This window comes from Hippopotamus amphibius, chromosome 17, assembly GCF_030028045.1.
Source record: "Hippopotamus amphibius kiboko isolate mHipAmp2 chromosome 17, mHipAmp2.hap2, whole genome shotgun sequence".
Lineage (NCBI taxonomy): Eukaryota > Metazoa > Chordata > Mammalia > Artiodactyla > Hippopotamidae > Hippopotamus > Hippopotamus amphibius.
Genome location: NC_080202.1, coordinates 47,212,893 through 47,234,636, shown reverse-complemented (window position 1 = coordinate 47,234,636; position 21,744 = coordinate 47,212,893). Strand labels below are relative to the sequence as shown.

The window sequence follows — 21,744 nt, the reverse complement described above, 5'->3', positions numbered from 1 at the left end:
CTATAACAAATACCTAAAAATGTGAAAGTGGCTTAGGAACTGGGTAACAGCAAAAGACTGGAAGAATTTTGGGGCACTTGACAAAAAAGGCCTAGACTGTCTTGGAGAGACGGAGGTTGGCAGAGATTGGAATTATGCTGCCAACAAGCTAAGGAACACTTGGGGCGCTAGAAGCTGGAAAAGGCAAAAAAAGAATTCTTTCCTAGAGCCTTTAGAGGGAACACGGCCCCACTGACACTTTGATTTTTGACTTCTAGCTTCTAGAACTGTGAGAAAATTAATTTCTCACTTTACTTTGTTACAGCAGCCACAGGAAACTAATGCAGCTCGGGATTCAGAGATGAAAGGCAGCTGGAATCAGAATGCCTGGGATTGAATTCTGATTCTGCCACTTGCTAGTTGTATGATACTGGATAAATTACTTAACCTCTATATGCCTCAACTTCTCCATCTGAAAAATGGGGTGACAGTACTTATATCAAAATGCTTTTGTGAGGATTAAGCAAGTTAAAATATGTAAAATGTTTCAAACACTGACAGTGCATAGTGGGTGCAATGTGCAGGGTTGCTATTATTTCCTCATCTTATGAAGTATATGATATCTACCTTAAAACAAATAATTACAAGTGGAATGATGTTTTTTTAAAAAAAAGTGTTTCAGGATGCAAGAGGGAGAGAAATTCAGAGGGAAAAAGCCCTAGGAAACGGCATATGCAGGCCGACGTGAAGGATAAGTTAGCTGAAAGGCTTTGGGGTTTTTTAGTTTGCTACTTATTTATTTTGTTCTGGGTGGTGGGAAGCAAGAGAATTAAATATACAGAATTAGGGATCTGTGAATTTTCTGTTAAGAGCAAATAGAAGTACTTAATTGAAAGGTTTTCAATTTGGGGGAAAAGAAGACCTGATCAGAATGGCTGTTTTAAAAGTAACCCAGCCATGGAAGAGAGGACAGAATTGGGGAATGGGGAGTTATGCACAGACCAGTCTGGAGACTACTAACCTCGTCTAACTGAGGTGATGCTAACAGTGAGAATGGAGAGAAGTGGATTCAATATTTAAGAGGTAATTAAAAGGCATAACAAACAATAATATGTCAAAAGACTATTCCCAGGTTTCTAGCTTGAGCAGCTGGTAGGATGGTGATCCCATTTACTAAGATGGCAGCACTGAAGGAAGGGTAGCTAATGGGGGCAGGTGACATGTGCAGTTTTAGACATGTTGTATCTGAGGTGCCCGCTGTGTGGACTTGTTCAGAAGGCTGCTGGATATGCAGCATCGGACATGGGCAGAAGGGTTACAGGCATAGGTCTGATGGCAACCAAGTCAGCAAGTAAATAGGTGGTTTATGGTTAGAATGGGGAGGTGCAGGTGGAAAGTTGGGCAGGTTAAAAAGCATAAATTAGTTAATCTGGAAAATGAAAAAACACACAGTTTTAAAATGCTGTGTCCAAGGTAATTTTATTCAGAACAGATAGTTACGGGAAAAGGTGTTAATCTAATTTGGCAGTTCCTATTTTACTAAGAGGCGCAGTGTCAGAGCAAAGGACTGAGAATGAAAGCAGTATTTAAGAAAGACTGGCCCTCTTACATACCAGATTGAAACTGATCTCTAAATTGTTTGCTCAATATCTTGGTTCCTCAGGTAGACTATAAACTCAAGTGTAAGAACTATTCTTTTATTTACTAACCCATACAAATAACATATTTTAAAATGAGTATTAAACAAATAAAGCATTAATAGAAAAACTTAATTTCTATAAACTACTAGCATTACAATTAAAAAGTGTTCACTGCCCCAGACTTTGTCTTAGACATAACCCCTTGGGCAAGGTCCACTGATTCATCATTTTAAGCTTCTGGGCTTCCAGGGAAAGCATATACCAAATCTCCACATAACACCAGCTGAGCAATTTACATGGTTTCACCAGGACGCCACATATAATCTACCACAAGGGGGCGCTTAAACAGAAACTGTTTTGCTCTATCTTTAAAAGGATGTGAAATCTTTCACATTTATTCAAATTACTGACAAGGAACAACTATCATTAACAATGATATTTAAATGTTTGTATCTGACTTTACAAAGAAAGTAGTCAAAATGTCACAATGCATGAAAAAGGATATTCTTATTCACCTGAAATCTTCATTAAATTTTGTGTACTTTTTTTTTTATTATGCATTATGAAAGGCAATTTGAGGGACTATGATTAAAGCTTTTAAAGCAAATAAATGTAAGTGAATAGTTACACTGCCAAACATGTAATTTAAAGAATTTTACTGTTCAATTTAGAAAAGTAGACTATTTCATTTTATTGATAATGTATCACAAATCCACCCGCAGGTACCTCTTTTTTTTTTCTTTTTTTAAATTTCTGGGTCATAGTTGATTCACTTTTTAGTTTCTTTTAATTAATAAATTAGTTAATCAATTGGCAATGTTGGGTCTTTGTTGCCGCACACAGGCTTTCTCTAGTTGCGGCAAGCGAGGCCTACTCTTCGTTGTGATACATGGGCTCCTCATTCTGGTGGCTTCTTTTGTTGCGGAGCATGGGCTCTAGGCATGCGGGCTTCAGTAGTTGTGGCACATGTGGGATCTTCCTGGAGCAGGAATCGAACCCATGTCCCCTACACTGGCAGGTGGATTCTTAACCACTGCACCACCCAGGAAGCCCATCCACGGGTACCTCTTTAAGACCTTTGACTCCTGTAGTGTCAAAGGTTTGCACTTAACCACATTCAAAGGGTCTTCTCTTCTACTTGTCTGAGTGTTGTTTTATATACTGATACTGATTTATCAAGAAATAGAACATTTTTGGTACTTCCCTGGTGGCACAGTGGTTAACAATCTGCCTGCCAATGCAGGGGACACGGGTTTGAGCCCCGGTCCAGGAAGATCCCACATGCCGCAGAACAACTAAGCCACGCGCCACAACTACTTAGCCTGTGCTCTAGAGCTCATGAGCCACAACTACTGAAGCCCACGTACCTAGAGCTCGTGCTCTGCAACAAGAGAAGCCACCGCAATGAGAAGCTGACACACTGCAACGAAGAGTAACACCAGCTCTCCACAACTAGAGAAAGCCTGCACACAGCAACAAAGACCCAATGCAACCAATAAACAAACAAACAAATAAATAAAATTAACAAAAAAAAAGAAACAGAATATTTTTGGAACACCACTTAATTTATGTCATATTTTCCCAAAATGCCTTTGTTTCAAATTTATATGATCTCAGAACTATCCAGTCCCAATACAGCCAAAACCATTAGACTATCTTTCTCCCCCCAGTTATAAGCACTGTTTTAACTGCTAAAACAATGCAAGTTGCAGACTCCTAAGATGATGGCTTGGAAACTAAACTACAGTATAAAATTAGTTATTGAAAATATTCTTGGGAGTTCCCTGGCGGTCCAGTGGTTAGGACTCAGCACTTTCACTGCCGTGGCCTGGATTCAATCCCTGATCAGGGAACTATGATCCTGCAAGCCATGAGGTGCAGCCAAACAAATAAAAAAAAAAAAAGATTCTTATAAATAGGTCCTTAAAAAAATCGTAGGTCCTACTTCCTAATAGCCATAGAATCTTGGGCAAGTCCTTGAGCAAGTTATTCAACTTCTCTGAGTTTTAGTTCTTCATGTATAAAACATAGACAAAAACAGTACCTACAGTATTGGGTTGTTGTGAGGATTAATGAAAAAGGCATATATAAAATGCTTGTTAGAAAACTGTAAGGCACACATTATTCTAAGTGAAAGAACTGAGATACAAAATAATGTTTCTTTTTATACGAAATGTTTAGAAAAGGCAAATTTATACAAACTGCAGACGAGTGATTTTCTAAGTCTGAGGATGGAAGTAAGATTAAAAACAGATATGAGACCACTTTCAGGATGACTGAAATGTAGACAGTAAGGAACCACTTGGATTTGTCTCAGAAGAAAATGTTTCCTGGAATGTGGGACTTTCAGTGTTAATTTATTAGAATTCTAGAACTGTACACCTATAATAACAGAATGTTATAATATATAAATTAATAAACAGCTTAATAAAGCTGTTAAATAACAATAATAAAAATACTAGATATACTTCACAAATACTGTCTTGATTACTAGAGTAAACATACAAATTTAAGATATATATTGGGAAACTGTAAATGTCAAAAAGGAAAAAGTTTCTTATACACTGAAATAAAAAATTATAAACAAAATTTGATTTTTTATTATACCCATTTTTGAAGGTTAGAAAATTGTGTATAAAATTTTCAAAGAACAGGCAAATTTACTGTTTAGGTTATATAAAAATAAAAATGAATTTTTCAATCCAATGATAAATTAAAGGCGTTACTGTTTATAGGGCAAGCTGACAGTTTAATAAACTCTTTGAGGATCTCTCTATACTTACCCATTTTCCTGGTGGGGATATGCTTTTTGTTTAAAAAAAAAAAAAAAGGTGTTGAAATTTTTAACTTTTTTTTTTCTACATAAATATAACATGTAAAAAGCAAAAACAAAAAATAAAAAAACTGTAAGGCACATGTTAAATGCTCAATAAATGCTGATGTTGGCTATTGCTATTACCAACCCATCAGCAACTAGTTCCACCTACAGATCCCTAACACCAAGGCCCACAACCATTGATTATTGTGTAATGAGTCTTACGGATGTCAAGGGCTGCCTATGTGTGGACAAAGCACCTTTGGCAACCCCAAAAGGGGAATGCAGGGAAGGAAGTGAGAAGCAGTGAGAATGAACATCCACAAGGGGTGGGGAAAGGCAGCACAGGGGAGGGGACATAAGGACGGGAGAACAGGAGCACAGAATAAATTTCACTTACTTCCTGATTTGTTCACAGCAATCCTGATGACTCTGAGCCCTTTCGGGAAGGCACATGAGACTGAGTGAATAGGGCCTGTTAACTGCTGTGCTGAACGTCTCAGAGAGTACAAATGCCAGGCTCCCTGAAAGGCAGCATCACTGACTTTTCACTTATAATGAAAGACTGCATTAAACTTCAAACCAAAATGTGGTTACAGTTCTCTCTCCATTTGTGATGACCTCGCCAATACAAGTTTCCATGCTACCATCTCTACAGCACCATGTGAGAAAGTGGGCACAAGAAACACCATGACCAAATGTTTGGGAGGTACGGGGGCAAGAAAAAAAAATTATACACAAATTTTTGAATAACTGATCCAAACCAAAAAATACAAAATATACATTTTACAGCTTCATATACTGTTTCTTATATCAGTTTCTGGATTAAGGTAATAGACTGAACTCACACCTCTCATTTTGCTCCCTCTTGAAACCCTCTTAAGAACTGCTAAGAAATATTTTTAAAGATCTAAACCTCCAAGGACAGAGAAAATAAGAGAGCAAAAAAAAAAAAAAATTTGGAAATAGGAAAGCAAATGGACAAGTGATAACCGCCTTTAACAGGGCCAAGAAAGTCCAATCCGAAACATGAAGGGTGGAGCTGAGAACCAACAATCTCAATCCTCAAAAGACACAGAAATGAGGAGAGTATGGACAGCAGAGAAGTGCCTGAAAGCTATTTTAGGAGCAGATCCCAAGACCACCTATCCATCCACTTCAAGCCACTAAAGGTTTAGTCTCTACAGGAGGTAAAAGTGAGGTTCTCTGGACCAGGGGACACCAGGGCAGGTGTGAACAAAGGTACTATACAGCAAACCAAGGTACCGAGTGGCTATGCACAGAGTAAATGCAGCCCACCTCCACCATCCAGCCAGCCAGACCCTCATGCTCCAAGCAGGACACCAGAAAAGGCCTCTCTGGGCCATCTGACCAGCTCAAGAGGAAGGACTAAAGATAATGAGTGACATCTGGCATCACCAAGAAAAAAAATTAAGAAAATCACCCAACAATCAAGCTCAAAATTGATATGGCCTACCCACTTGCTCAGAACTCCCAATCAGCTGTGTAATCCCACAGTGTTAATCCGGGGCAGAAAATTCAGGATTAATAGACATCTGAGGATGGAGAGACAGATCAATACAAACAGCAGGAAAAAGCAACCTAGAAGAAACTGAGACCATGCCCAGAGGGAAAAAACACACCAAAAAACTATCAATAATATCCTCAAAAGTAAGAGAAATTATTATTATTACCAGAAAACGAAAAACCAGGATTTTATTTCTTAAAAAAGAGGATGATTTTAAGAACAGAAGAGCTCTTAGAAAATAAAAATATGACAGAAAAGGAAAAATAAATAGTAGGGCTTAAAGACCAAGATAAGGAAATCTTCTAGAAAAATTGAGCAACACACATGTACATGTACACACACACACACGTGCGTGCACACACTCCAAAGAGGATAAAGACAAAGGAAAACTGGAGAGAAAAGATAAAATCAGAAGACCAAAACTGGAAGTCCAACATTCAATAAAATAATAGTTCAAGATATACAACAAATACAACAGGGAAAAAGGAGAGGAGGAAGTCCTTAAGGGAAGTTCTCAGAACTGACTCAACTGTCAGACTAAAAGTGCCCACCACACACACAATGGATGAAAACAGACCCACACAAGGCCGCATCATTCTAAACCTGCAGAAAATGCTAAAGGCAAAGAGAAAATTCTGTAAGTTTCCGGGTAAGTCCACACTGGTTACATACAAAGAATCAACGAATGGATTCAGATTTCTCAACAGCAACACTGCAAGAAGACAACCGTACAAAATTCTGAAATTCGCTGTTTATTCTGTACCATCTTTAAAAACTAAGGGTGGGCCTGGCTAAGATACTTCTCTGTGCCTGGCTTGGCCTGACCATGTGCTGATGAAGTTCCTTCTCTCCTCTCCATGCTTGCTCTTTCACTCATCCCACCACAAATTTTCTGATTTGACCTAACTCTGAGAGCTTGAAGAAGGCTTTGAAAACTTTAGAAGTTGAAAATACAAAGTAGCCCACTCTCTCTGGCCATACTTCTACAGGATGTCCAAAACCAAGTCCACACTACAACCCTACTCGGCACCCTCACTGAGGTAAACCCTCTGTTTTCCCAGACTTCCTCCCGCCCTTCCCACCGTCTGCCTGGAAGAGTCTTAAAAACCCTCAGGAAAGCACAAGTCAGACTATGACCAGTCTGTTGGGCTTATCTTCTCCTGGGAGACTGCAACCAATAATGACAGCACTGATCCTTCCTTAGACACTTGGTTTGTTTTTCTGCTCCATTTTATATAAACATATAGTAAAACTAAAAAGAGAAGCTAGAAAATTCTAGCACCTAAGTTAGAATGGAGATTCCCGCAGGGTGGGCTGCAGGGAATCTACCGGGGGAAGGGCCCACAGTGGCATGTGGCATTCCGCCTAGTAATTACTCTTCTATTTTTCATCCTAGGCACTGAACACAATGATGTGCATTTTGCTTTTTTTCATACACCCTTCTTTCCTTACAATTTTTTAAACTGTTTTAAGGTACATATTCCTTCATGTTAGAAATTATTAAACTATACAACTCATTATTAAATCACAAAGGTTTACATCACATAAGCAGCACAGCTCTGCTACATCAATCATGAAGGAAGGGGCTTCCCTGGTGGCACAGTGGTTAAGAATCTGCCTGTTAATGCAGGGGACACAGGTTTGATCCCTAGACCAGGAAGATCCCACATGCCGTGGAGCAACTAAGCCCGCGTGCCTAGAGCCCATGCTCCACAACAAGAGAAGCCACCGCAATGAGAAGCTCATGCACCGCAACAAAGAGTAGCCCCCGCTCTCAACTAGAGAAAACCCGCGTGCAGCAACGAAGACCCAACACAGCCAATAAATAAATAAATTTATTAAAAAACAATCATGAAGAAAGCTGGCCTAATTTTAAGTACATACAAAATTTAAGACCAGATTTACTTACATTATGAGTCTTCGGTTTAAGAACCAGTATTTCCTCCGACTTCTGTCATATCCAATAGGTTCATGTCGAATATATGGTTTGTTTTTTTGGATTTCAGCAACACAGTCAGTCACACCAGGCACCTTATGTGCTACACAGACTTCACACTGCCACTCATCCTCTGGCACCTCCTCGAGAGGCGGCTTCACACATTCCAAATGGTACACTGCTGAGCAGGTCTCACAGCAGAGCAAATCCCCGAGTTTGTGACAAACCCTACAGTGGTCGTCATACTGGATCACCCCTTCAGACATCAACTCCTCACGAGCAATGTTTGTGGTAAGAAACTGATCGACTAAGAACTGCAGAACTTTGATTTTGTTCTCTACTGGTCCATAAGGATAGTCCTCTGCTTCTTGGTAAGGAAGAACGTGATGGTACTCCCTGTCACTCTCACAGTACACCCGCAGCACCTCTGGCCACGTCATGCCATCAATGAAATACAGCGTGGAATTCACGCTGTCTTTCAGATCGGCAGGTCCAAAGGTAGTATTGGAAGTGTCTTCTTCACGCAAAACTGCTTTCAAAAGCACAACGTGCATCTCTGCCATAAGTGTGCACTGCTCTTGACTCACCAGAGCTGCACAAAAATCCTCAAAGCGAAAAGGAGATAACCTTAAAACTGTGCCAAAGTTCCGCAGTACCTCATAAATGGCAATAACATTCATTATATGCTCGTTAGGCACCATTAAATCCTCAGAGGACTTGGGAAATTCAAGGGGCGGGATGTCTTTTTCTTCCAATATTGGAGAACGAGGCCGATGCACTCTCGGTTTTCGCCTACCTGTAAATAAAGAAATGGTATAATTACAAACCAATGCAACACTCTGGGGCTTCCCTTGCAGTCCAGTGGTTAAGATTTTGCCTTCTAATGCAGGGGGTGTGGGTTCAATCCCTGGTTGGGGAGCTAAGATCCCACATGCTTCGCGGCCAAAAACCAAAACATAAAAGCAGAAGCAATACTGTAACAAATTCAATAAAGATTCTAAAAATGGTCAAAAAAATCTTTAAAAAATTACATCACTTCTACAAAGTAAGGGTTTTCCAGTTTTTCCTATTTGGACATATACCCCCCAAAAAGAGATAAGCATACTTCTATTTTTCTAATAACTGTCAAGTTAAAATAATACCAAGAAGCAATGACTTAGCGCTAATCTTTAAGTCTACAGAAAATCTGAAGTTTTCCTATTGTATCCCAAACTAGAAGTAAATACAAAATTATAATTATAATCAGTTCTCAATTACCTAGCAGGGTTAATTGGTTTACAGGTAACCATGATAAAAAATAACAGTGCATTTGTGAAAGATCTGACAAGAACATAAGTGAGAAAACATCTCCAAGGAAGAGAACAGGTGCAACAGATCTCACACGGTGTCAGCTGCACTAAGAAATGCCTTCAGCAACCAGACGGGAAGTTCTCTGGTGTAGCACCCTTTCCTTGGCCATGTAATGGAGAGTTCCACAGTGAAGCATAAGGTTAGGGCTGAGACAGAAAGGAAGAAGGATTACGGAAGAGGGAAGAAAAGCAGGGTTCCAACACTGGGAGAAAAAAAGGAGAGGGGGGAGGCTCACTTCGGAAACAGACAGCAAATTATAATTTTCTGCTGTAAATTAAGCAACAGTAGGTGCCTGTTCGCCAGTTTATGAGATGTGATGTCCAGTCCAGGAATATATATGTATGTAAATAAATGTATCAATATATATATAGCATTTGAGAACTTAAGTTTTTAACAAGCATGCAGATCTCATTTAATCCTCTGAACAAGTCTATGAGGTATTTTAATAAGAACACTGGTGGAAAGAAACAAGTTTCTCCTAAATTGCTATGCCTGCATTATTATTATTATTATACTTTCAAATGATGTTTACAGAATAGGAAATGTATTTTTAAATACCAGAATTTTTATGAGCTCAATTAACATTAAATTCATTCTTGTACAATTAAGTTTCATTAACCATGGTTTTGGGTTGCTGGTCACCTCTTAACTGCCTCCTCCCTTCCCCATTCCTGCGCCCTCCTCGTGTCTAGCTAACTTTCACTATGTACAAACTAAAAGGGTACAGGGCACCAGGAGAAGAAAGTATGCTAAAGAATATAAAAGGTCAAGATGTTTTATTTTATACAATGTAACCCCCATATTCATTCACTGGAAGATTTTCCAAGTAAGACTATATCCATTACTTTCTGCAAAAAAATGTCCAGGGGATCACTCTGGGTCAGACTTTGCTAGTGAGCCTGCAAAGTAAGAAAGAAACCTCATCTGTCTAGCAAATTTCCATCTGCTACAAAGATGCAGTTTTCACAGATTCAATTACTCAATAAATCACAGAATCACCATGCTAGTAATAAGCATCATAATGGTAATCCAGGCTGTTTCACTGTCTTCTGGAAGTTATTTGGGTCTCATCTGCATAAGTATAAATGAGAGAGAGCAGAAAAGGATTAAAAGGAAGACTGAACCTAGAGGAATACCCTCAAATGCAAGAGAAGAAACATAAGCCACCAAATGAGACAAACCTGCTTACAAAAACAGTCCCCTGTGTTCCTCTCAGCTATTTATGCAAAATGCTGTCAGAGTCCAATTAAAGGATTACAGAAGGAAAGGCTGGAAAAGTAGTTCTATGACCAGAACACGGATCCTTAAATGTTAGGTTCAGGCATTTGTACAGCACTTTATTCTGGCAGTAATGAAAGTTGCTACAAGCTTTCTGAGCAGGGCAGGGACATGGGAAGAATGTTCCAGAAAGACTTCTCAGGCTTCAGTGTATATAATGAATAGGACAGGGGAAACAAACCAGAGACAGGGCATCTTCTGTAATTACCCAGACGATAAAGACCCGAGTCTGGCTGTGAGAACGAAGAAAAAGATGGATAACAGTGACCTTATAAAGAAAGAAATCAACTGGTGTGCAACAGAACACCACTACCCTAAGATTTAACTCTGGTACCATTTCCTCCAAAAGATTATTCTAACTCCCCAAACTCTTCTGAATTCTTGTAGCCTTCTTTTAATCATTTGTTACCTTATAATTTACCTATTTATGGTATCTATCCCACCTCCAAAGCTGAATACCCACCTCTTATGCCAATGGCAGATTTGGCATGTTTCTTTAACTGAAAGCATTTTGCCAGCATCATTCCCTTTAGAGAATTACCCTTCCCCTACACCATGTGATTCTGATGGGGCCCCCCAAACAGTCTTCCATCTCTCCATCACTGGCGTGGCAAGCCAGTGAGAATCTTGCCTGGGATTTTATATTCGGATGCTGAGTGAGAACTGCTCTGAAGCTCGTTCTTTCCAGGAAGGTGAACAGAGGCTGTACGTGGCTAGCCCACCTTTGCCTCCCTTATGGAAGACGGGAATAAGGACAAGAGACAAGCAGAAGTGGGAGGTAAGCACTGATAACTCACGAGTACTGACAGAACCTGTCATTCAAATTTCCTAGTCACACAACCAAAAACCACTCCCCTTTTGCTTAAGTGAACATGCTGGTTTTCTGTCACTGATTAAAGTGCTGATTAAAACAGTATCTTACACTGTATACAAGTCTTTCATAATGAGAAACTCAGTAAATTGCTATTTAAAGACTATCAATGAGAGGAGTTAATGTTAAAAAAAGACTGTTGATAGTACTCTTTTGTAGTAAATTAGACAGGTACAGAAATACTGCCTTATTTAATTTAATATCTAATTTTAAAGTATCAGCTTTCATAGATACTGAAAGATTTTGGATAACCACTGTATTACTCTAATATTTAAAAGTTCATTACGCTTTACATTAAGCTAAAGTGTTAGCTTTCTATTAGTTTTAGAGGTAAAAGGAAGAAAGGCAAAAAAAGGTTCATAAATTCTACATTCTATTATCTAGCTGGAAACCACAAAATAGCATTTATTCAAACTACAACTATATACGTGCTGAACAATGTGAGCACTTTTAAAATTTAACATTAAATACTGGTCAGTTCATTCTGAAGCATTATTGGGAGAGTTTAAATCAGTTCAACTTTCATTTTTTCAATAAAATTATTTATTTATTTATTTATTTATTTATTTATTTATTGGCTGTGTTTGGTCTTCGTCGCGGCGCGAAGGCTTTCTCTAGTTGTGGCGAGCGGGGGCTACTCTTTGTTGCAGTGCTCAGGCTTCTCATTGCTGTGGATTCTCTTGTTGCGATGCATGGGCTCTAGGTCTCCTGGCTCCAGTAATTGTGGCATGCGGGCTCAATAGTTGTGGTACACGGGCTTAGTTGCTCCACAGCATGTAGGCTCTTCCTGGAGTAGGGATCGAACCTTTGTCCCCTGCACTGGCAGGCAGATTCAATTTTTAAGAAGGCAATTTGGCAAATATCTATCTGAATGCATATCCCTTTACCCAGCAATTCTACCTCCTAGAAGTTATTCTACAGATACACAGACACATGTACTTAAGTACAAAAATACTTAATGCAACAGTCTCTTTATATGTATTTTGTGGGTTTTTTTCTTTTTAACCTAAATATACATCAATAGTTACATGAATCATAAATTATGATCCATTCAGATAATGGAATCTAATCTAGCAGTTGAAAAGAATAAGGTAAAATTCATATGTGCTGAAATAAGAAATCTTTAAGATATATCATTAAGTAGCGACTTTCCTGGCGGTCCAGTGGTTAGGACTCCACACTTCCAATGCAGGGGGTGAGGGTTCGATCCCCAGTTGGGGAGCTAGAATCCTGTGTGTTGCGTGGCACAGTCAAAAAATTTAAAAAAAGAAAAGGGAACTAGAGGTCATATAAGAATCTTTTTAAAGTAGTTACTCCTGGGGAGAAGAAATGCAGGAAAGGAAAGGAAGAAAGACTAATTTTTTTTATCCTTTTATATTCTTAAAATATCATGCATATATTCTTATTATGATATTTAAAAGAAAAATATTGGGCAGGTATCTATCCAAATATATAAAAATATTAATATTCAAATCAATAAAATGATGCTGCTAGTAATGGCTACTGATGGTCTTGCACTAATACAAATATAAGATCATTATGCCAAATTCAAAGATGCGCTTACAGAACTGAGCAGAGATTACAGTGCAAAAAGAGAAGCCTCCTAAAACTAAACCACTTAAGCCCTTCAACTGTCAATCATTAGTATTAGCGAGTCAAGTCATTTTAACTATTCAGGGAAATGTACTTATAATATACCATTGAGGATTACACTCATTACCATTTTCAACACTGATCTAATATCTAGCAGATAAATTTATTAATTTTCCTGTATTAAAAAAAAAGGATTAATGTCAACCCCACTAGCTACCAGGAAAAGGTACAGTAAAACCACAATAAGATACTGTTTCATACTCATCAATGGACAAAAAATTTTAAGTCCATCCAAACAAACTTTTGGGAAGAACAGCGAACAACAGAAACACCAGTATACCACCCTTGGGACCGTAAAATAACACCACCACTTTAGAGAGCAACTCAGTAACAGTCAGGTTAAGGTTGTACACATAACCCTGAAAGAGGAGTTTGTAAACTTTTTGCCCAAGATGCAAAGTAAGAAATACATTTTACATCTCAATCCAGTACACACATACCGCCAAACTAAAGTCCTACAAAGCACTACTCTTATACTATCTTCTCTTCCATCCCATTCCAATACCTTCTATTCCATTCTCTTTCTGCTTTTAAAACATGCTGGTTACAGCCCACAGTTTGAAAAACACTTCTTGGGAATCCCCTGGCAGTTCAATGGTTAGGATTCCATGCTTTCACTGCCAAAGGCCTGGGTTCAATTCCTCGTCAGGGAACTAAGATCCCACAAACTGCCCCAACCCTCCACAAAAAAGAAAGAAAAAGAAAAAGAAAAGAAAAACACTTCTATAGAGAAGCTTTCCTTATATACATGCAGAACATTAAATATTATGTATTAAAAGCAAGCAGTCAGACTCCCCTGGTAGTGCAATGGTTAAGAATCCACCTGCCAACACTGGGGACATGGGTTTGATCCTTGATCCAGGAAGATCCTACATGCCGTGGAACAACTAAGCCTGTGCACCACAATTACTGAGCCTGTGCTCTAGAGTCCGAGAGCCATAACTATTGAGCCTGAGTGCCACAACTACTGAAGCCCACACACCTAGAGCCTGTGTTCCACAACAAGAGAAGCCACTGCAATGAGAAGCCTGCGCACCACAACAAAGAGTAGCCACTGCTCACCACAACTAAAAGCCCATGCACAGCAACAAAGACCCAATGCAACTAAAAATAAATAAATAATTTAACCAAAATAATAACAATAATAATAATAAAATAAAAGCAAGCAATCAAGCTGGAAACAATCAAAATGTACATCAACAGGGGAACAATTACATTGTGGAACATTCATTTGATAGAATTCTTTTTTTAATTTTTGGTCATGTTGCATGGCTTGCAGGATCCTAGTTCCCTGACCATGGATCAAACCCGGGCCCTTGGCAGTGAAAGTGTAGAGTCCTAACCACTGGACCGCCAGGGAATTCCCCATTTGACAGAATTCTATAGAGCAGTCAAGGGCTACGTATGTCAGAATGGACACCATGAAACAAACAAAATTGCTACAAAAGGAAACAATTTGGAACCATGCAAAACAGTTTTATCTATTGCTTATGGATGAATGGATGTGTACATATATATAACATATATATATTATATATATACACAAACTAGTAAACATCACCACTAGAATGTAATCTCCTTAAGGGCAGGGAGTTTTGTCCATGTTGTTTGCTGCTATGAACAACGGCTAGCACATAGTAAGGTACTTAATATTTATTGAAAGAATCCGTAATTTTGTAGGTACATGAAAAGATGCTCATCAGCACTAATTATAGAGAAATGCAAATCAAAACTACAATGAAGTACCACCTCACACTGATCAGAATAGCCATCATTAAAAAGTCTGCACTCTAAGGCCCGCATGCACAACTACTGAGCCCATGTGCTGCAACTACTGAAGCCTGCACACCTAGAGCCCTCAACAAGAGAAGCCACCACAATAAGAAGCCTGTGTACCACAACGAAGAGTAGCCCCTGCTTGCCACAACTAGAGAAAGCCCGCGCCACTACCCTGGAACTCAAAAAGGTTATCCCTCTGAGATCCAGTTAAGTAAAAATTAATACACATCAGATGAAATTTACTAATTCCAGTTACCTTCAAATCTTGCCATTCAAAATGTGATTGGCATTATTTATGATGCTTGAAAGTAAGTCAGAATCTCAGACCCCCACCCCGGGCCTATTAAATTAGGATTTCCAGTTTCTCAAAACCTTCTGGTGATTCATACACACATTAAAGTTTGAGATGCTGCCTTGAAACTATCCATTCTAAAACTAGAGTGCAGCAAAATCACATGGTAAACTGTTAAAAGTAGAGTATCAAAATGCAACTCAAATGTACAGAACCCCAGGTGATGCTCAGTAATCTGTATTTTTATCTTTCTCCACCAGATAATTCTGATGTGCAGCCAAGTTTGAAAATTATGACTTTAATGAAACTGGATATTCACCCACCAAGCAGAAAGTAGGGCTTTTGTGGAAACTCAAGAGAACTAAGAGCCTGCCTCAGAAGGCATGATTAGAAGAGGACTGGGGTGAAAGGAAGCTGAAGGCTAATCAAAGACATGAACAAACCTACAAAAAGAAAATGCTAAGGATGGAAAGTGGTCTGCATGAATGGCGGTGGGGTGGGGGTGGGGAACCAAAGAGCAACAATTTGTCAAAGAATTTCCAACATAGTCTAGATTAAGGGAGACCATTTCTTGACTGAATCTTAACAGAAGAATTATGCTACTATGTACATTATTTAAATGACCTGGCAGTTGCTGAGGCAGAACTTTCCATTCCTTTGAATTCCATAATAGAAGTCTACTTAACAGGGTCTATGGGGAGCCCTCTTCTCTGATACTGAGCTCTTTGAGAGAACTGTCAACAATACTCACCAAGTGTTAACTGTTGCTTGGGGTCCTTTTCTACATGCCTGGGTTTTTAAAATATGCACTGTGGGCACCATCTGATTTGTTAATTTCTCGCTTTTTTAATTTAAAAGCTTCTCTATACATTTTAAGCAGATACTGCCTTAATTTGCTGAAGCTGCAAGAAATCGTATACCTCTTCCAAGGCCCTGATCAAATGTTGCCTCTTCCGTCCTCTCCTGTGCCTCCGGGCACTGTGCTTCTCTGATACTTTGTACAGCCCTCCATTATAGTGTGAGTGCATTTACATTACAGGCAATTAGTCATGTGCCCCCAGCTTATTTGTTAACTCCTTAAGAGCACATACCATGTTTTATTGTAATAACTAAAAAAAAAGGGAAAAAAAATGTGTTCAACAAAAGAAACCCAGAAGCAAAACTACCTACAGAGGGTAGAGATCCAGGGGTGAAGTCATGCCAAGATTAAAATCCAGGGCTTCCTAGGTGGAGCAGTGGTTAAGAAGCCTCCTGCCAATGCAGGGGACACGGGTTCGAGCCCTGCTCCAAGAAGATCCCACATGCCGCAGAGCAACTAAGCCCGTGAGCCACAACTATTGAGCCCATGTGCTGCAACTACTGAAGCCCATGCACCTAGAGCCTGTGCTCTGCAACAAGAGAAGCCACGGCAATGAGGAGCCCACACACCACAACGAAGAGTAGCCCCCCCACTCACCGCCACTAAAGAAAGCCCACGCACAGCAAAAAAGACCCAACACAGCCAATAAAATAAATAAATAAATTTATTAAAAAAATAAAATAAAATAAAATAAAATCCAGATGCCACCACAAATTTTTCACTTTGGCTTATATATTTTTATTGTATTAATTCTAAGAAGAATATTCATGGTAATGTTCAGACTTCTAGACCCCATAACTCTATACATAATGTGTGTTTTTATGGAAAACAATCAGATAAATCCAAACAGTGAGACATTCTGAAGTCAATTGGCCCAGACAATGAAAAAATGTCATCGTCACGAAAGAACCCATCCCTCTCCAAAAGTGACAGAACAGGTCTAGATTAAAGGAACAAAAGAGATGTCAACTAAAAGTAATACATGACCCTTGACTGAAGCCTGGATAAAGAAACAAAGCAAAACAACAATAGAGCGCAAATGGGGAAATTTGAAATGGAATATTACATCCATGTTAAATTAAATGTCTTGAGTATGCTGAAGTATTTAGAGGTGAAGTGTCATGATGCCTGCAGCTTACTATCAAATGGTTCAGCAAAAAGAAAATTTTAAAAGACTGAGAAAGCAAACATGACAATGTTAAATGTCATATTTGGTGACATTTAACATTGTCATAAATGTTGGTGAATCCAAGGGAAAGGTATATTGGGTGTTCACTGTACTATTCTTTCAGCTTTTCTGCATATTTGAAATTATGTAAAGTAAAAGCAAAAAGTTCAGAAAATTTGTTCTAAATTTCCATACTTCTAATTGTTTCAATTATTTGTTTTAATTTTTTCAATATATATATGGCTAACAGGAAGTCTTATGTTACAGCCTAAATACAGATTAAGATTAAATAAGATTATTAACTGTAAACTTGCAAACATCAACTGATTCTTAGGATAGAAAATGCTATAACATATCACCTGTTTTACCTAGCCTCTCTTTGAAAACATCTGACATATTTGGCCACAACACCCTGCTTAAACTTCCTAGGACTCAACTTTCCTGACCAGTTGTTCCTCTGCCAAACATCTCTCTTATATGTGTGAATTCCCCGAAGTTTAGTCCTCAGCAGATTCTCTTGCTTTCCCTCAATTATCAGTGGACTCAATTACCACCCAAATATCAATGACTTCTAAATGCATTTCTCTACCCAGACCTCTCTTCAAAACTTCAGAGACATTATTTCCAACTGCCTACTAGCTATTTTCAACAGGATGTCCCAGGTACACTTTACATTGTAGGAAATGGAAATAAAAAGGAGTTATAAAAGTTTAATTCAAAGCAAAAATTTAAAACCCCTAAATGGAACAAAGATTTTGTAAGGATAAAAGATGCAGTCTACAATAAAGATATAAAAGTTATGAACAACTTAATAAAAAGTAAATATGATTGTGCCTGGCCCACCTTTAAGCCTTTCAGCGAGTCCCCAACCATACTTGGATTAAAATCCAAACTCCCTCCTGAGGCTCACAAGGCCCTCTGTGAGTAGGCCCCGCCTACTGCTCCAACCTCAGCCTCCCCCTCCCTCCCTTTTTTTTTTTTAATATTTATTTATTTACTTGGTTACACTGGGTCTTAGTTGCGGCAGGCGGGCTCCTTATCTGTGGCATGCAAACTCAATTGTGGCATGCCTGTGGGATCTAGTCCCCTGACCAGGGATCAAACCTGGGCCCCGTGCATTCGGAGCACGGAGTCTTATCCGCTGTGCCACCAGAGAAGCTGTCGTCCACCCCCACCGCCCCTCCCACCCCCGCTTTCTGCTTCAGCTACACTGGCCTCCTGGATCATGCAAAGCTCTCTGCCTCCCCACAGCTGTTCTCTCTGCCTAGAATACTCCCTCCCACTCTTTCAAGTGGCCAACTCCTCATTCATTCAGATCTTTTCCCTCATAGTATTTTATCACATTTATAACTCTTATAGTTTCACTCAATTAACATATGCCTCCATTAGACTGCAACTTCCACAGTGGCCAGGACAATTCTTGTTTGGCTTCTCAGGCCCAGTACTTATTACAGTGCCTGGCATAAGGCATATTCTTGAATTAGTTGCTGCATGAATTAATAAACCAAATAAACTGACATCAAACAATACAAAGCAAAACTATAAGAAATCCGAGGAAAACTGGACAGAAACAGATTAGTAGCAAGAAGACGCTTCTCTTTGACCTTAACAGATCTAGTAGACTAAATAGCTACATAAACACAGGTCACAAATTCAAATGTCCACAAAGAAGTAGAAGAGGAAGTAAAGAGCACAGAGGACTGTCTACAGGGCCCAACTAGAACTAATCTAATCAAGAAGAGGTGAGACTAAGCACCATAAACAATTCTGGCGATCACAAAGGGACACCTGCCACAGGCACAGAAGCTACTGAAAGAATGCTAATAAAATCTAGACCCCTAGTGAAAGGATAACTGCCAGAGAATTACTAAACACCAAAACTAAATCAAAAACTAGAAAACAAACCAATAATGATGGGAGAAACTGAGGAAGATGTTAGTGAGCTCTTAACCCGAAAACAGCACCTAGCTTAGATCGTTTTCAAAACATTCCAGAGGACAGAAAATGAAGAAAAGCTTAAAAAAGTCCTTTTAAAAAAAACAGGATAACAGTAACATCAAAAACCTAACAAAGACATACACTCTGCCCTCCACAAAAGAAATGATGGGCCTGGTAAATTGTTGTATAACAAAGGGAGTCCAACTCGAGAATGGAAGATGCCTTAGAGGACTGGGGCGGGGAAGGTGGGGGGGACTCGAGGGGGGGAGTCAAGGAAGGGAGGGCATACGGGGATATGTGTATAAAAACAGATGGTTGAACTTGGTGTACCCCCAAAAAAATAATAAATTAATTAATTAATTAAAAAAAAAAAGAAATGATGGGCCAACCATAGTTACTAAAATAAAACTTAAAATACATTAAAAAATGGCAAATAAAACCCAGACGCATGCTATGTATAAATATCTATGGAAAAATATAGAATAATACCTACCTTTTAATCTAGCAATTCCCTTCCTAAGAATTTACCATATAACATATCACACGCACATGCATTTTGGCACTGTTTGCAACAGCTAAAAGCTGTAATTAACCTACATGTCCACCAATGAGGAACTGGCTAAAATAAAAGACTAATATTTAATATTGTACTTTCACACAGGGGAAGACGAGGCATAAGAAGAAGGTGGTCCAAAGCCAAGCCCAGATGGAGGAAGCTCACTAGAGCCAAAGGCTCCACTAAACTACAACTGAAAACTCTGGACAAAATACAAATAAAGCAACCAACAAAGGATTATTTGAGGTGCAGGCAAAAGCACCAGGACCGGGTAGAGGAGTCAAAACTAGAAGAAGCAACAACAAAAAACAAGCAGAGGTGTGTTTCCACATTTTCTCTCCTAGAATAGAACAAGGTCACAGTGGATCTATGGCAAGAAGCATGACCAGAAAAAACTCAGAGAAACTGAGGAAAGGGCCTCTGCGAGCTGAAGAGCATGAGGGAAATTCCCCGTTTTGTTGTTGTTGTGTTAAATGATCCATTTTACCGTTGTTACCTTATGATCTATTCTCAACACATAGCAAGAGTAATTTTTTATTTTTATTTTATTTTTTCAAATTTATTTTATTTTTTATTTATTGGCTGCATTGGGTCTTCGTTGCAGTGAGCAGGCTTCTCATTGCGGTGGCTTCTCTTGTTGCACAGCACAGGGTCTAGGTGCACAGGCTTCAGCAGTTGCAGCACATGGGCTCGGTAGTTGTGGCTCTCGGGCTTAGCTGCTCTGCGGCATGTGGGATCTTCCCAGATCAGGGATTGAACCCATGTCCCTGCACTGGCAGGCGGATTCTTAACCACTGTGCCACCAGGAAAGCCCTGTTTTGTTGTTATTTTACTTTTCTCCCCCTCTTCTGGCCTCAAGGGAAGCTCCAACTACAAAATTTACAAGAAAACCACATCTTTTATCCAGTAATCAAGAAAAGGGGGCCCCTGCAAGCCAGAGTATGGAAGGAATTCCAGAACATATAGCTGAAGAAAAACCAAAGCAGCAAGAGAAAAAGCAACATTACGTATGAGAAAACAATAATTCAAATAACTGCAGAGTGGGACATCTTTAAAGCGCTTAGAGAAATAACCCAGAATTCCATATCCTTCAAAAATATTCAAAAAAAAAAAAAAAAAAACCTTGAAAAATTCAGGCAAAATAAAAACATTTCAGATGAAGAAAAACTAAAAGAACTTAACGCCTGAGCTCCTACTCCAAAACAAATGGTAAAACAAACAGAAATGATATCAGTGAGGAAACTGGACTTTCAGGAACAAAGGAAGAGCAATAAATTAAAAAACAAACAAAAAAGAGTTTCAACTCTTAAGCACTTTAAAATTTTTAAAATTTTATATATATAAATATATTTTTTAGTTGCTTCAGGTCTTAGTTGCGACATGCAGGATCTTTCATTGCGGCGCCTGGGCTTCTTTACTTGCAGCATGTGGGCTAAAGAGTGCAAGGTCTCAGTAGTTGTAGCACGTGGCTCTCTAGTTGCAGCACCCGGGCTTAGTTGCCCCGCAGCATGTGGGATCTTAGTTCCCTGACCAGGGATGGAACCCAAGTCCCCTGCATTGGAAGGCAGATTCTTAACCACTGGACCATCAAGGAAGTCCCTTAAGCACTTTAAAATATGTATAATGGTTGAGAGCAAAAATTGTAACATCGTCTAGTGGAGCTTTCAATGTATGTAGTCTGATACAGAGGGGCTATGTCCTGTGTCACTTTACATAAGGGACTTGAAATCTAGAGACTTTGGTATCTGCAGGAGTCCTGGGAATCACTCCCCCACAGATACTAAGGGACAACTATAGCTACATATGACAACTACAGCACTGGGGAGGGGCTAGGATAAGGGAACCTCTATGGTTGTGACACTTTTAAATCTTACTTCAAGGGACAAAATGCTGACTTTAAGTAGATAAGTATTTTGTAATTCCTGGAGGAACTGCTAAAAAAAATAGCACAGATATAACCAAAAAGCTAATAAATTAAAATAGGACAATATTCAATTAATCCAAAAGCAGGTGAAGGGAAGGGAAGGGAAAAGGGAAAAGGGAAAAGGGAAGGGAATTCCCTGGCAGTCCAGGGTCCAGTGGTTAGGACTCTACGCTTTCAC

The 21,744-nt window shown here is 39.1% G+C and overlaps 1 protein-coding gene across 11 annotated transcripts in view; it reads right to left on the bottom strand.

Moving 5' to 3' along the window:
• BPTF (bromodomain PHD finger transcription factor) overlaps positions 1-21,744 on the bottom strand; it is a 136,673-nt gene that overhangs the window by 90,391 nt on the left and 24,538 nt on the right. For all 11 annotated transcript variants that reach the window (XM_057713988.1, XM_057713991.1, XM_057713989.1 and 8 more), the window contains exon 2: positions 7,872-8,694. In XM_057713988.1, coding sequence (XP_057569971.1) covers positions 7,872-8,694 — 823 coding nt within the window. The remainder of the gene's footprint in view (positions 1-7,871; positions 8,695-21,744) is intronic.